Consider the following 14,072-nt stretch of genomic DNA (forward strand, 5'->3'; position numbering starts at 1 on the left):
AAGTTATTCTTCAATAAGTCTCACATCCAAACTATGGTACATGATACATCTGGAGCGCTTTAATCCATATGTCAAAAACTTGGCTCAGCTGCAGGAAACTGTAAAAGGCAAGGAGATGCCTAACTCTGCAGTAGAACCAATCAGATTGGGAATGCAGGATATGAGCACTAGGGATGGTGGGAATAGCTGAGAATCCCAGACTCTGCCATTTTAAAAAGTCCATTGTGTTTTCCCAATTCTGTAGCCTTATTTCTCTAGCATCTGTCCACTGGAGAGTTGGCCAAGATTCTCAGTCCAAAAAGAATGGGTACTGCAACATATGCATAACAACCCTTTGTGCTACTAATGTAGTATGCACTGCACTGCTTGCATAGAAAGCAGTTGCATCATCCTGCTTCGAGCAAAATCGATGTAGAGAAATACAGCCCATGAAAATGAGAAACTAATAGAAAAAATAGCCAGTGGCAGTGTATCAATCCCAAAAAAGTGCAAATGAAGTCACAGGTTAATCCGGTCCTTCGTAAACTGCAATGACCTGATTATGGGTACAATATTTCCTTCTCTAAATTCAATTAATTGGTCAATGTCACAAATAGATTGTACATAAACATGAATAGATACCTCACAAAACAAAGGCATTTGATATAATGATTACATTTCATCACTTCTGAATGTAAGTTTACTCGCTGAGCTGGAAGGTTCATTATTCACCCAGTCCGCCTGCATATTGAAGTCTCCCATGATCACTGTGACTTCGCCTTTCTGACATGCCCTATCTATTTCCCGGTACATCTTGCACCCCTGGTCCTGACCACTATTAGGAGGTCTATACGTAACTCCCATTATGGTTTCTTCGCCTTTGTGGTTCCTCAACTCCACCCACACAGACTCCACATCATCTGACCCTATATCATTTTGTGCCATAGATTTAAATTCATTCTTGACTAACAAGGCAACCCCGCACCCTCTGTCCACCTCCCTGTCTTTTCGATAAGTTGTGAATCCATGAATGTTTAACTGCCAGTCCTGAACCTCTGCAACCACGTCTCTGTGATGCCTACATCATAATCATTCACAATGATTTGTGCCGTTAATTCATCTACTTTGTTACGAATACAGTGAGCATTCAAGTAAAGTACCTGAATGCTAATTTTCTTATCATGATTTCCAACATCTCTCGTAATATGTCCCAAGTCATCCTTCCTTTTTGCTTCATTTCTAGTCTGCCTTGCTAACCTGCTGCTTATCTTCTACTCATCTCCATATTCCCTGTCATTTTCCCTTTCTCTTCCTCCCGACTTGCAAGTTTAAAGTCCTAGTGACCACCCTGTTTATCCTATTCGCTAGAACAGTGGTTCTAGATCTTGTGTTAATTTAGATCTTGTCTTCAGTGCTTTCTCCTGCCTTGGTTAAATGATCATCTGTGACATTGTCATGATTCACTGGAGTGATGTGCTGAGCTGAAAATCAAGCCTGACTATTCCAAAAGTCGTCATTAATGAAACAAAAATCATTAAACTATCAACTGCCCAATTTTAGCTGTTTAATTCCGATTAAAGGAACGTACACACCATACTATTTATTGGAATCTAATCATTTTTAACCAACATGAAACATGACTTGCTAGCTCACAGAAATGGAAGATAGGAGCAGGAGTAGGCCATTTGACCCCCACAAGCTTGGTCTGCCATTATGATCATGGCTGATCATTGAACTCAATACTCCCATCTCAACCCTCTCTCATATTCTTTGAGTCACAAGAGCTATCCAGCTCCTTCTAGTAAACAAAGTGTGTTTTGGCCTGAATCACTTGCTGTTGTTGAGAATTCCTCACCACTCCTTAGGTAAAGACATTTCTCCTCTCAGTCCTAAGATATTTACATTTTATTCTTAAACTATTATCCCTACCATCAGAAGCATCCTTCTTGCCTTTTTCCTGTCTGGGAGCAGCTGGAGACAGCGTGGAGGTGACGTTGAAGACAAGGAGGTTGTTGGGAAGGTAAGGACTTAGTATAAATTTGGCATTTAGCAGCGGCTAAACTCGAGATACTACACGTGTAGTATCTCCCTCCCGCCCACCCTCCTCTAACTAGAAGAAAAAGGACTCTCTAAGGTAAGGCTTTTTTTTCTTTCCTTGCTTTCATATATTTAAGTGCTTTGTTTGGTTTTAGTTAGTTGGTATAAAGCTAAGGCTTACAATGGCAGGGGACCTCAGACCCATGGCATGTGCCTCTTGCCTGATGTGGGAGCTCAGGGACATGTCAGGGATGTCAGTCTCTTACACTTGCAAGAAGTGTGTCCAGCAGCAGCTCGTTTGACTGCATGAGAGCTCAGGAGCTGCGGGTGAACTCACTGTGGAGCATCCGCAATACTGAGGAGGTTGTGAATAGCACATTTAGTGAACTGGCCACACCGCAGGTTAGGATTGCTGAGGGAGACAGTGAATGGGTGACCAAAAGGCAGAGAAAGAATAGGAAGGCAGTGCAGGTGTTCCCTGCGGTCATCTCCCTCCAAAACAGGTATACAATTTTGGATACTGTTGGGGGAGATGGCTCACCAGGGGAGGGCCACAGTTGCCAGGATCATGGCACCATGGCAGGCACTGTTGCTCAGAAGGGCAGGAAAAAGACTCTTAGGGCTATAGTCATAGGGGATTCTACTGTAAGGGGAGTAGACAGGCGGTTCTGTGGCTGAAAATGAGACTCCCGGATGGTATGTTGCCTCCCAGATACTCGGGTCAGAGCTGTCACCGATTAGCTGCAGAGCATTCTGAAAGGGGAGGGTGAACAGCCAGTTGTCATGGTGCACATTGGCACCAATGATACCAGTAAAAAACAAGATGAGGTCCTGAAAGCAGAATTCAGGGAGCTAGGAGAGAAGTTAAAGAGGAGGACCTCAAAGGTACTGATCTCAGGAATGCTACCAGTACCATGTACTAACCAGGGTAGAAATGAAAGAATGGGCAGGATGAACACATGGCTTGAGGGATGGTGTAGGAGGGAGGGGTTCAGATTTGTGGGACACTGGGACTAGTTCTGGAGAAGGTGGGAGTATTACAAATTGGACGGTCTACACCTGAACTAGACTGGAACTAATGTCCTTGGGGGTGTTTTTGCTACTATTGTTGGAGATGTTTTGAACAAATGTGGCAAGGGGCTGGGAACCAGAAGACTATTAGACAGTGAGGTGGAAACTGGAGACTGTAAGGATCACAAAGTTAGCATTACCAAGGAGAAAGTTGACAAAGAGCAGATGAACGCGTAAGAACTGGCGGTCTGAAGTACATAAACTTTAATGCAAGGTGTAGTGGGTAAGGCAAATGAACTTAGGGCTTGGATTGGTGCCTGGGAGTATGACATCATTGCGATCACAGAGACTTGGTTGAAAGGAGAGCATGATTGGCAACTAAATGTTCCAGGATATAGATGCTTTAGACAGGACAGGGAGGGAAGTAAAAGGGGTTGGAGGAGTTACATTGCTGATCAGGGATGATATTACAGCTGTGCTAAAGGAGAACACTGTGGAGGGTTTGAGCAGTGAGGCATTATAGGTGGAGCTGAGAAATAAGAACGGTGCAGTTACATGGGTGGGGCTGTATTTGAGGCCTCCCAATAGTGAACGTGAGGTAGAAAAACAAATAGGCAAACAGATTATGGAAAGATGTAGAGGCATTAGGGTAGTGGTGATGGGAGATTTTATTTTTCCCAACATTGACTGGGATACACTTAGTGTCTGAGATCTGGATGGGGCAGAATTTGTAAGGAGCGTCCAGGAAAGTTTTCTAGAGCAGTATGTCAATAGTCCTACAGAGGAAGGGGTCATATTGGACCTGGTGTTGGGAATGAGCCAGGCCAGGTGGTAGAAGATGCGGTGGGGGATTTCTTTGAGAATAGTGACCACAATTCTGTAAGTTTTAGAATATTTGTAGACAAAGATGAGTGATCCTAAGGGAAGAGTACTAAACTGGGCCAAGGCCAATTATATCAAAACTAGGCAGGAGCTGGGAAATGTGGATTGGACACAGCTATTTGAAGGGAAGTCCATATTTGATATGTGGGAGGCTTTCAAAGAAAGGTTAAAGATAGTGCAGGATAGGTATGTTCCTTTGAAAACAAGGAAGAGGAAAAGGCAGGATTCATGAACAGTGGATGACAAGAGAAATTGGGCGACTAGCCAACAGGAAAAGGGAAACATACATAAGATCCAGGCAACTAAGAACAGAATGGGCCTGGGAGGAATATCAAAAGATTAGGACCAATTTTAAATGAGGAATCAAGTGGGCTAAAAGGGGTCATGAAATAACTTTAGTAAGCAGAATTAGGGAGAATCCCAAGGCCTTGTATTCTTATATAAGAAGCAAGAGGGTAACCAGAGAAAGGGTTGGTCCACTAAAAGGAAGGAAGGTTGTGTGTCGAACCTGATAAAACGGGTGAGATTCTCAAAGATTACTTTGCATCAGTGTTCACTGAGGAACGGGAGGTGATGAATGCTGAGATGAGAGATAGAAGTTTGTTTACTCTGGGTCATGTTGATATAAGGAGTGTCGGGTAGGCTAAAGGATATTATGGTGGACAAACCCCTAGGACCGGGTGGGATCTACCCTGGTTGCTGAGGGAGGTGAGAGAGGAAATAGCTGGGACCCTGACAGATGTCTTTGTTGCATCCTTAAACACAGGTGAGGTGTCAGAGGGCTGCTCGTGTTGTCCCCCTGTACAAGGGTAGTAGGGATATTCTAGATAACTACAGACCGGTGAGTCTGACGTCAGTGGTGGGAAAGTTGCTGGAGAAGGTACTGACGGCTAAAATCTTTTTACATTTGGAAAAGAATGGGCTTATCAGTGATCGGTAACATGATTTTGTGCAGGGGAGATTGTGCCTTAGCAACTTCATAAGAGTTCTTTGAGGAGGTGACAAAGTTGATAGATGAAGGAAGGGCTGTAGGTGTCATATACATGGACTTTAGTAAGGCGTTTGATAAGATTCCCCATGGTAAACTAATAGAGAAAGTGAAGTCACATGGCATGCAGGGTGTTCTAGCTAGGTGGATAAAGAACTGGTTGAGCAACAGGAGACAGAGAGTAGTTGAAGGGAGTTTCTCAAAATGGAGAAAGGTGACCAGTGGTGTTCCACAGGGATCAGTGCTGGGGCCACTGTTGTTTGTGATATACATAAATGATCTGGAAGAGGGCACTGTTGATCTGATCAGTAAGTTTGGAGATGACACGAAGATTGGTGGAGTAGCAGAAAGCATAGGGGACTACCAAAGAATACAGGAGAATATAGATAGACTGGAGAGTTGGGCGGAGAGCGGCAGATGCAGTTCAATCCAGGCAAAAGTGAGGTGATGCATTTTGGGAAGAATAATTTGAGCTAACTATACTTTAAATGGAAGAGCCTTGGAAAAGGTTGATGAGCAGAGAGATCTGGGAATTCAGATCCATTGTACACTGAAGGTGGCTGCACAGATGGATAAAGTGGTCAAGAAGGGCATATGGTATATGCTTGCCTTCATCGGATGGGGTATTGAATATAAGTATTTAGAATACTGCGTACAGTTCTGTTCGCCTTATTACCAAAAGGACGTGGACGCTTTGGAGAGGGTGCAGAGAAGGTTTACGAGAATGTTGCTTGGTATTGAAAGTGCTAACTATGAAGAGAGGTTGAGCAGGTTAGGTTTGTTTTCATTAGAAAAAAGGAAATTGAGGGGGGACCTAATTGAGGTCTATAAAATCATGAAGGGTACAGATAGGGTAGATAGAGATAAGCTTTTTCCCAGGGTGAAGGATTCAATAACAACAGGTTATGCGTTCAAGGTGAGAGGTGAAAGGTTTAAGGGGATAAACGCAGCAAGTACTTTACACAGAGGGTGGTAGGTGCCTGGAACTCATTGCCAACAGAGGTAGTAGAGGTAGGCACAGCAAATTCATTTAAGGTGCGTCTGGACAGATGTATGAGTAGGTGGGGAGCAGAGGGATACAGATGCTTTAAGAATTAGGCAATAGGTTTAGACGGTGGATTTGGATTAGCTCAGGCTTAGAGGGCCAAAGGGCCTGTTCCTGGGCTGTAAATTTTCTTTGTTCTTTATAATGTGTCTAGTCCTGCTAGAATTTTATAGGTTTCTGTCAGATCATCCACCCCTCAACTATACTCTTCTCAACTCCAGTGACTACAATCCTAACCAACTCAATCTCTCCTCTTACATCAGTCCTGGAATCAATTTGGTAAATGTTCCCTGCACTCCTTCTATAGCAGGAACCTCCTTCCTCAGAAAAGGACAAAAACTGCACACAATATTCCAGGTGTGGCCTCACCAATGCCCTATACAATAACAACAAGACATCCTTGCTCCCATACTTGAATTTTTCACTACGAAGGCAGACATACAGTTTGCCTTCTTTACTGCCTGCTGCAAGTAATTCACAACTTGAGTTTAAGTTTTTTTAAAAAAATTTATACACACAGAGATAACACAAATGACATTAGGCATGAGCATATGGCTGGTGAAGGGAAACAAAAAGCCAGAGATGCACAGTTCTAACATCGATTTGGATGTCTATGAGTGGTTTTCTTTCGGTTCCTTTTGATTCTTCGAGTATGTGGTGTGGATACAGCAATTCTCAATTTTTCATTCACTGGTTGAAGATTTCCCATTTCAGTATCACTGAACATGTTTTTACACCTTTTTCTTTCAGCAAGAGAATGTGCAACAAGAGTAGTTTACAGAGAAATTGAGAGTGAGGACAGCTGTTGAAAGATTTCCTGTTCCTTCTCCACACAAGTGGGAGATAGTGTGTTTTGGGTGCTTTCTGGATGTTTCTACTACATTGCAGAATATATCAAGCCAATAGATCAAGCATTCTCCTTCACTAGCATTATTTGAGTACATTGTAGATACTACACACTGATTTCTAGTAAAATTGCAACAGCTTCTCTCTGTTTTCTTGGTTCAAAGCAGTACCTTTTCCATTTTTAGTCCAGTTAAAAGTTTCATTTTTTGGAATCACTATTTTAATAAGTATTACTAGCCTTCAGTGAAAGCATGATTCATTTATTCCTACTTACCTTCTACTTGGACTAACTATCTCTCTAAATAAGCCTAGAGATGCAGTACTATGTGTACTGCTTGATCCCAAGGATAGTATTCTCCCCTACGTGGTCCACAACTAAGAACATTTTCTCTTTCATACACAATTTTGTTAACTTTTTTTTGTCATTTTCTTTAGCGTCAAAAATACTAGTCTACTTTCATCACCGTTTGGCTGGAATTCTGCAGTGTGCTCCTCACTTACCTCCTTTCTTCTATCAATGATATAATGTCACTCAAAGCTCTGGCCTGTAAAGAAACTTGCATTCCCAAGGTTCTAAGATCCAGCTTAGCTTCTAAGTTCAGTGCATCTGAAAGAATGAACTAAAATGCTTTATATTCAGGATTCCCATAATGTTATCTCCAATGTCTGCAATCACCCTTGTAGTATATGTACAACTTTCTGTAGCTTCAGGTTCTCTGATGCTGGTCTGTCTTTCAGTTTCTGTCCTCTCTGCTTCATTGCTACTAGCTGCTCTTTCCTCTGTTTCCACTCTAGAACTTTCACTCAACATTATTACCACCTTCTTCGCTTTCAATGACTGCTAAAGATACTCCTTGATTCTCATTCGTTCTTCCCATTTGCTTTGTGAATTCTCTACCACTTTGAAAAGTATTCACCGCATGTGTGCAGTCGGTGCTAATGAAATGTTATGATAACCTTTCATTCCCTACCTTGCAGTAAACCAATCAGCTAACAAGAAAAAACCCTGTGGTCCGATAAATGTCAGGACTTTTATTATTACAGATGTATTAATTATAAAAAGCACTGGTGAGTTTATTATGGTACAGATTTTATCCAAAATTCAGAACAGTGTAGACAGTCATTAGAGTACAACAATATCAAATTGTGAATTATTATTAGCTGTTGATAAATTTCTGAAATTTACAGAATGCTGCCATTACACTACACCTATCGTATTTACATAGTTATCCCATGGGTCAGCAGACTTCACATTGAGTTGAACTACATGATAATTCTACACGTGTTAACTAAGCAACAAATAGTGTGCTTGGAAAGTTTTAAAGCATTCAGAGTGAGTGTAGATGCATAAATGGCAGTATTAGAAGCTGCATTTGCAAAGCTGATTTGTCAGGAGTTTCAGTGTTGTATTATTAAAAAATGTTACAGTGCAAAGTAGTCCAAACTAGACTCTTTATAATAGAATTCTTCTGCAGGTTGCATCCAAACAGCAGAAATGTGGATTTAAACAATGTGTTGCATAGATAGGTAAGTATAAACTTCAATTTGTCACTATTATCAGCACTTAGTCTCAACATTTCTAGCTGAATAACACGCAATTATCATGTTGTAAAGCTTTTTTTTATAACTCTATTTGATACTATACAGACCTGATGTTGTTTATATATTTCAACAAGCACTTTGCAATTGAAATAGCACAGGTCAAAGACCAAATAATTTAATTAGTGATGGTACAAATTAATCTAGAAGTTGAGGTAAGTTCTATTATGGTAAGTACACTAGTTCTAGATGACAACAAACTATAATACAAAAAGTCGACCGGAAGTTTAACAATGAATAAACTAGTTTTGTCATTTATATATATTCAGTGTTCTTCATAACCAGTTTTTTAAAAAAAAAGTATAAGTCACCATTGCCAACACTTTCAATGTACTAGTATAAAATACCAAAACCTACACTGCATCACCAAACCAAGCAGAGTACACAGCAAAACTTCATTTACTTAAATACAATGATGGCTGGTCAAAATAGATTTTATATTAATATACAGTTTTTTTTTCAAAATTATATTACAACAAAATATCTTTTAAAAAGCACATTAGTCCAGTGCCATTCCTTAGTCTTTTTGTTTTAGAGGAGTTCTAGATTTGTTCAGTACAGCAGCATTGGTTCGTAAAGTTACATCTTTGTAAAATAACAGTTTATCTTACGGCATAGTCGTTATCAGTTAAAAATCTGCAGCATTTCCAAGATAATTTACAATGTTTAAAACTTACAGTTGTAATTCAAAGGGAAAACTATTCACAACTAGTGTTATTGTGTATGTTCCAGTTAAATTGTAGGTCTATTATGAATATTAGTTCCAGTTGATATTCGTTGTAGATCAGTGTTTTCCTTCAATTGTAAAGATAATTTTCTTCAAAATTTAAAGCTCAACATGAACACAAAAGAAAGCATTCATGTTGGTCTAGAGTCACTGAAAACTTTTAATTCTGTCCAAAAAAAAAGTCCTTGTCACCTTTAAAATGCACAATTGAGAGAGCACAGCTATGGGGGTTGTAACATTGAGTTCTGAATAATCTTAGAATTCCTACAGTGTGGAAACAGGCCATTTGGCCCAACAAGTCCACACCGACCCTCTGAAGAATAACCTTCCCAGATCCATTCCCCTATCTTATTATATATAAGCATATACTAACATACATAAGTATGTTCTACTATTTTATTTTTAAACTGATTTGTCACCAATAATACCTTAGTCATTTACTACTGAGTATTTCGGATGAGTTGTTAAAATAATCAATTGGGTTAGATGCCACACACATTATAGGGAAGCAGTAAAAATACCTTAAAATTATGATATAAAAGTGGCACTTAGATTTTTAATTTTGCTTCAAATTTGATTTTTTTTTAAAAATCATGGTTCTTCCCAAAACTGACTTGTTGCACACCAGAATACTTAAAATAGCTCACTTCTAGAGAAGACACTCAACTTCAGAGTAAAACATCAGTTCCCCGAAAATGTAAAATCCAAAAGACAACATCGAACAGAGCTTTCTGTAAGTATTTCTTTGTCTAGCTGATAATTCTGTTCCACTTCATGTGAAAATAGGAGTATTGATAATATACACATTCTGAATACAAGGCTACATTTTTCAAAGTAGAGAAATCAATTCAAGAGGCATTCAAAGAAGAAGGCAACTTATGTTAGGATGAGATATGAAGGCTCAGTTAGGGCACTTGAGAATTACAACTTAGCAAGGAAAGACCTAAAAAGACAGCTAAGAAGAGCCAGGAGGGGACATGAGAAGTCTTGGCAGATAGGATCAAGGAAAACCCTAAAGCTTTCTATAGGTATATCAGGAATAAAAGAATGACTAGAGAAAGATTAGGGCCAATCAAAGACAGCAGTGGGAACTTGTGCATGAAATCAGAGGAGATAGGGGAAGCTTAAATGAATATTCACACTGGAAAAAAACAACGTTGTTGAGGTGAATATGGAGATACAGGCTACTAGACTAGATGGGATTGAGGTTCACGAGGAGGAAGTATTAGCTATTCTGGGAAGAGTGAAAATAGGTAAGTCTCCTGGACCAGATGGGATTTATCATAGGATTCTCTGGGAAGCCAGGGAGGAGATTGCAGAGTCTTTGGCTTTGATCTTTATGTCATCATTGTCTACAGGAATAGTGCCAGAAGACTGGAGGATAGCAAATGTTGTTCAAGAAGGGGAGTGGAGACAACCTTGGTAGTTGTAGACCAGTGAGCCTTACTTTGGTTGTGGGTAAAGTGTTGGAGAAGGTTATAAAAGAGAGATAGGATTTATAATAATTTCGAGGAGAATAGGTTGCTTAGGGATAGTCAACATGGTTTTGAGCAGGGTAGATAGTGCCTCACAAACCTTATTGAGTTCTTTCTTTGAGAAGGTGACCAAACAGGAGGATGAGGGTAAAGCGGTTGATGTTGTGTATATGGATTTCAGTTAAGCATTTGGTAAGATTCCCCATGGTAGGCTATTGCAGAAAATACAGGCATGGGATTGAATGTAATTTAGCAGTTTGGATCAGAAATTGGCTACCTGTAAGAAGACAGAGGGTGATGCTTGATGGGAAATGTTCACCCTGGAGTTCAGTTATTGCTGGTGCACCGCAAGGACCTGTTTTGGGGCCAGTGCTGCTTGTCATTTTTAAAAATGACCTAGATGAGGGCATAGAAGGATGGGTTAGTAAATTTGTGCATGACACGAAGGTCGGTGAAGATGTGGATAGTGCCGAAGGATGTTGCAGGTTAAAGAGAAACATAGATAAGCTGCAGTACTGGGCTGAGAGGTGCCAAATGGAGCTTAATGCAGAAAAGTGAGAGGTGATTCATTTTTAAAGGAGTAACAGGAATAAAGAGTACGAGGCTAATGATAACATTCTTGTTAATATAGATTGAGCAGAAAGATCTCAATGTCCTTGTATACAGATCCCTGAAAATTTCCAGCCAGGCTGATAGGGTTGTTAAGAAGACATAGTGTGATAGCTTTTATTGGTAGAGGGATTGAGTTTCAGAGCCATGAGGTCATGCTGCAGCTGTACAAAACTCTGGTGTGGCTGCACTTGGAGTATCGTGGACAGTTTTGGTCACCGCATTACAGGAAGGATGTGGAAAGTTTAGAAAGGGTTCAGAGGAGATTTACTAGGACGTTGCCTGGTATGGAGGGAAGGTCGTATGAGGAAAGGCTGAGGGGCTTGAGGCTGTTTTCATTAGATAGAAGGACATTGAAAAGTGACTTAACTGAGACATAAAAGATAATCATAGGGTGGACAGCGAGAGCCTTTTTTCTTAGATTGTGATGGCTAGCACGAGGGGACATAGCTTTAAATTGAGGGGTGGTAGATATAGGACAAATGTCAGAGGTAGTCTCTTTAATCAGAGAGGATTAGGGGCATGGAACACACTGCCTGGAACAGAAGTAGTCTTGCCAACTTTAAGGGCATTTAAATGGTCATTGGATAAACATATGGATGGAAAATGGAGTAGCGTTGGATAGATGGGCTTCAGATTGGTTCCACAGGTTGGCACAACATCGAGGCCTGAAGGGCCTACTGTGCTGTAATGTTCTATGTTCTATGTTCTATCTTATTTCTGCCATAATAAATAACTAACTTTTCCCAATTCTCAAGCTTTCTGGAGTATTAAATTTATCAGAAGTGTGTAACCACAACTTGTAGATTAAAAATTCAAGTAGTAAGAAAGGCTGGGATCTTTTGGAGCAGACCTTGATATAATTGCCAACTAATAGCTTTGTATTATATCGGCATTCCTTACATACGCTTGTATGTATTAGTTGTAATGGCTCGTTTTCAGTATGTTAGGAGGTAGTAGATTTATTGCCAATGATACTAGCAGTAACTATCTTGTTAAAGTTCAAACTATCCCTTATTGTGGTGTCATCAAATGTATATCTTACAACTCCATTGGAGTTTATTCTTTGCATTGACTGATCTGTATTAGGTGCTGAAAGTCGGCCAAGTTCTCAAGTTCAGCTTTGCTCCAATTAGCTATCTCACTCAACTTTAATTTTTATTTGAGTGATAGTCCTTAATTAGTATGAGTCAGGACTTCCACCTGTCCTCAAATGGAGTCCAGCAGCTCTGTGCCACACCAGGATTGGTGGCGACTACCAGTGCCATAGAAGGCCTGACAAAATCAAACCAGGAATACCTCCACATTCAGCTAATTACAGGATCTTGCTATGGTTGATAGGGCCTCCCAAAGATGGCAGGGATGCTTTTTAGGACAGGGCATGGGGATAGGTGAACATGGGGAGACAAAAAGCATGGTCTGGGAATGAGGCAATCACCCACTACTTGTCATTGACCTGCTGCCTTCAGGGTTAAACAAGGCAGGCTACATGTTTGCAGCAGGCCTAGGCTGCCTTTAAATCTTTGTGGCAACAGGTTGAGGCCCTTAAATGGAATTTAGTCACTTAAGGCCCCAATTGGGCCATGGGCCAAGGATGGTGGGCAGGCAGGCAATGAAATTAAAGATTTACCTGCTCTCCTGCCTGCCATTGGATAATCTATAAGAGACAGCCGAATGTGCGATAGGTTGTCAATGGTTTGGTAAAATCCCCCCAATTTTATAAGAACGTGGAATTGCTCAGAAACAACATGACCACGACCAACGAATTTCCTGCTAGTCCTGTCAAACAATGCTATGATTAGTCTACAACTCCAACATCAAGCAATTTCTGTCAATTAATATAAAACAGATCCAAAAATTAAATGGAAACAACTGTGCCTTTGAAAATCATAGCTCAAGTCTTATAAAAACAAATCTTCTTCATTGTTGTTAACACAAATTAGAGGAAATGTTGATTTCAAGCAGGTATTAGCCAAAGACATGCAGCACATTCGCTCCAGTTCTCTTCTTTCAGCATGTTCCAAAACCAAGCCAAAGTTACTGCAATTAAACTGGCATCTCAATCAATGAACAAGAGGCAGCTTTGCCTTAACAAATGGCGTGGTGACAAGACTTCTTTGAGACTGGAGGTCATGGGCGTACTTTGCTTACTCTGCAATCATAGGAGGGCCTCTCCTACTCAAGAGTCCTGAAGATCTACTGAGACATTCTTGCACCGTATGTTTGTTCGTGATTCCGCAAATCTGAAATAAAAAACAAAGTATTTGTCAGGGAATTTCCTCCATTGCAAGGAGATGCCCACAATTTCCCAAGCATTAGAATTAATTAATATTCTTTAACATGTTAGATTGCATCCTAAAGTCACATACGTTAAATAAATCACTGAAATTAAACATAGTTATATTAATTTAAACTAACAAATGAACAAATTCACATTTACACAGCATCTTCCTCAGGATGTCCCAGTGCACTTCCAAGTCAAACATGTCTTTTGTGTTTAATTTAATGTAAGAACTTCCATAGCCAATTTTCACACCACGGATCCACAAGCATACCCAGATAGTCTATTCTTTAAGGAAAAGCTATGTTCTAGACTCCACTGTTCTTCTGTAAATAGTGTGGGATATTTTTATAACCACGAAAGTCAGCAGATATGGCCTAAGTTCAAAGGAATCCACAAATCCCTGAAGGCAGCAGGGTAGCTAAGATAACACTTGCCTGCATCAGTCAAGGCATACATATTATAAGAGCACAGAGGTTATGTTGGAGCTCCACAGGACTTAAGTTAGGTCACAGTTAGAGTACTGCATGCAGTTCTCGTCATCACTCTATAGGAAGGATGTGATTGCATAAGTGGGGATGTAAAGGCGATTC

General features: G+C 40.3%; 1 protein-coding gene across 4 annotated transcripts in view; it reads right to left on the reverse strand.

Moving 5' to 3' along the window:
• Positions 1 to 7,800: 7,800 nt before the first annotated feature.
• LOC122543767 (low density lipoprotein receptor adapter protein 1-like) overlaps positions 7,801 to 14,072 on the reverse strand; it is a 110,825-nt gene continuing 104,553 nt past the window's right edge. For 3 of the 4 annotated variants that reach the window (XM_043682530.2, XM_043682523.2, XM_043682545.2), the window contains one exon: positions 7,801 to 13,441. In XM_043682530.2, coding sequence (XP_043538465.1) covers positions 13,378 to 13,441 — 64 coding nt within the window. In that variant the 3' untranslated portion in view covers positions 7,801 to 13,377. The remainder of the gene's footprint in view (positions 13,442 to 14,072) is intronic. The other variant, XR_006310132.2, reaches the window with a different exon arrangement.

The sequence above is a fragment of the Chiloscyllium plagiosum genome, unplaced genomic scaffold, assembly GCF_037043375.1.
Source record: "Chiloscyllium plagiosum isolate Xiang-an unplaced genomic scaffold, Cpla_swu_hap1 HiC_scaffold_3, whole genome shotgun sequence".
NCBI classification, from domain to species: Eukaryota; Metazoa; Chordata; class Chondrichthyes; order Orectolobiformes; family Hemiscylliidae; genus Chiloscyllium; species Chiloscyllium plagiosum.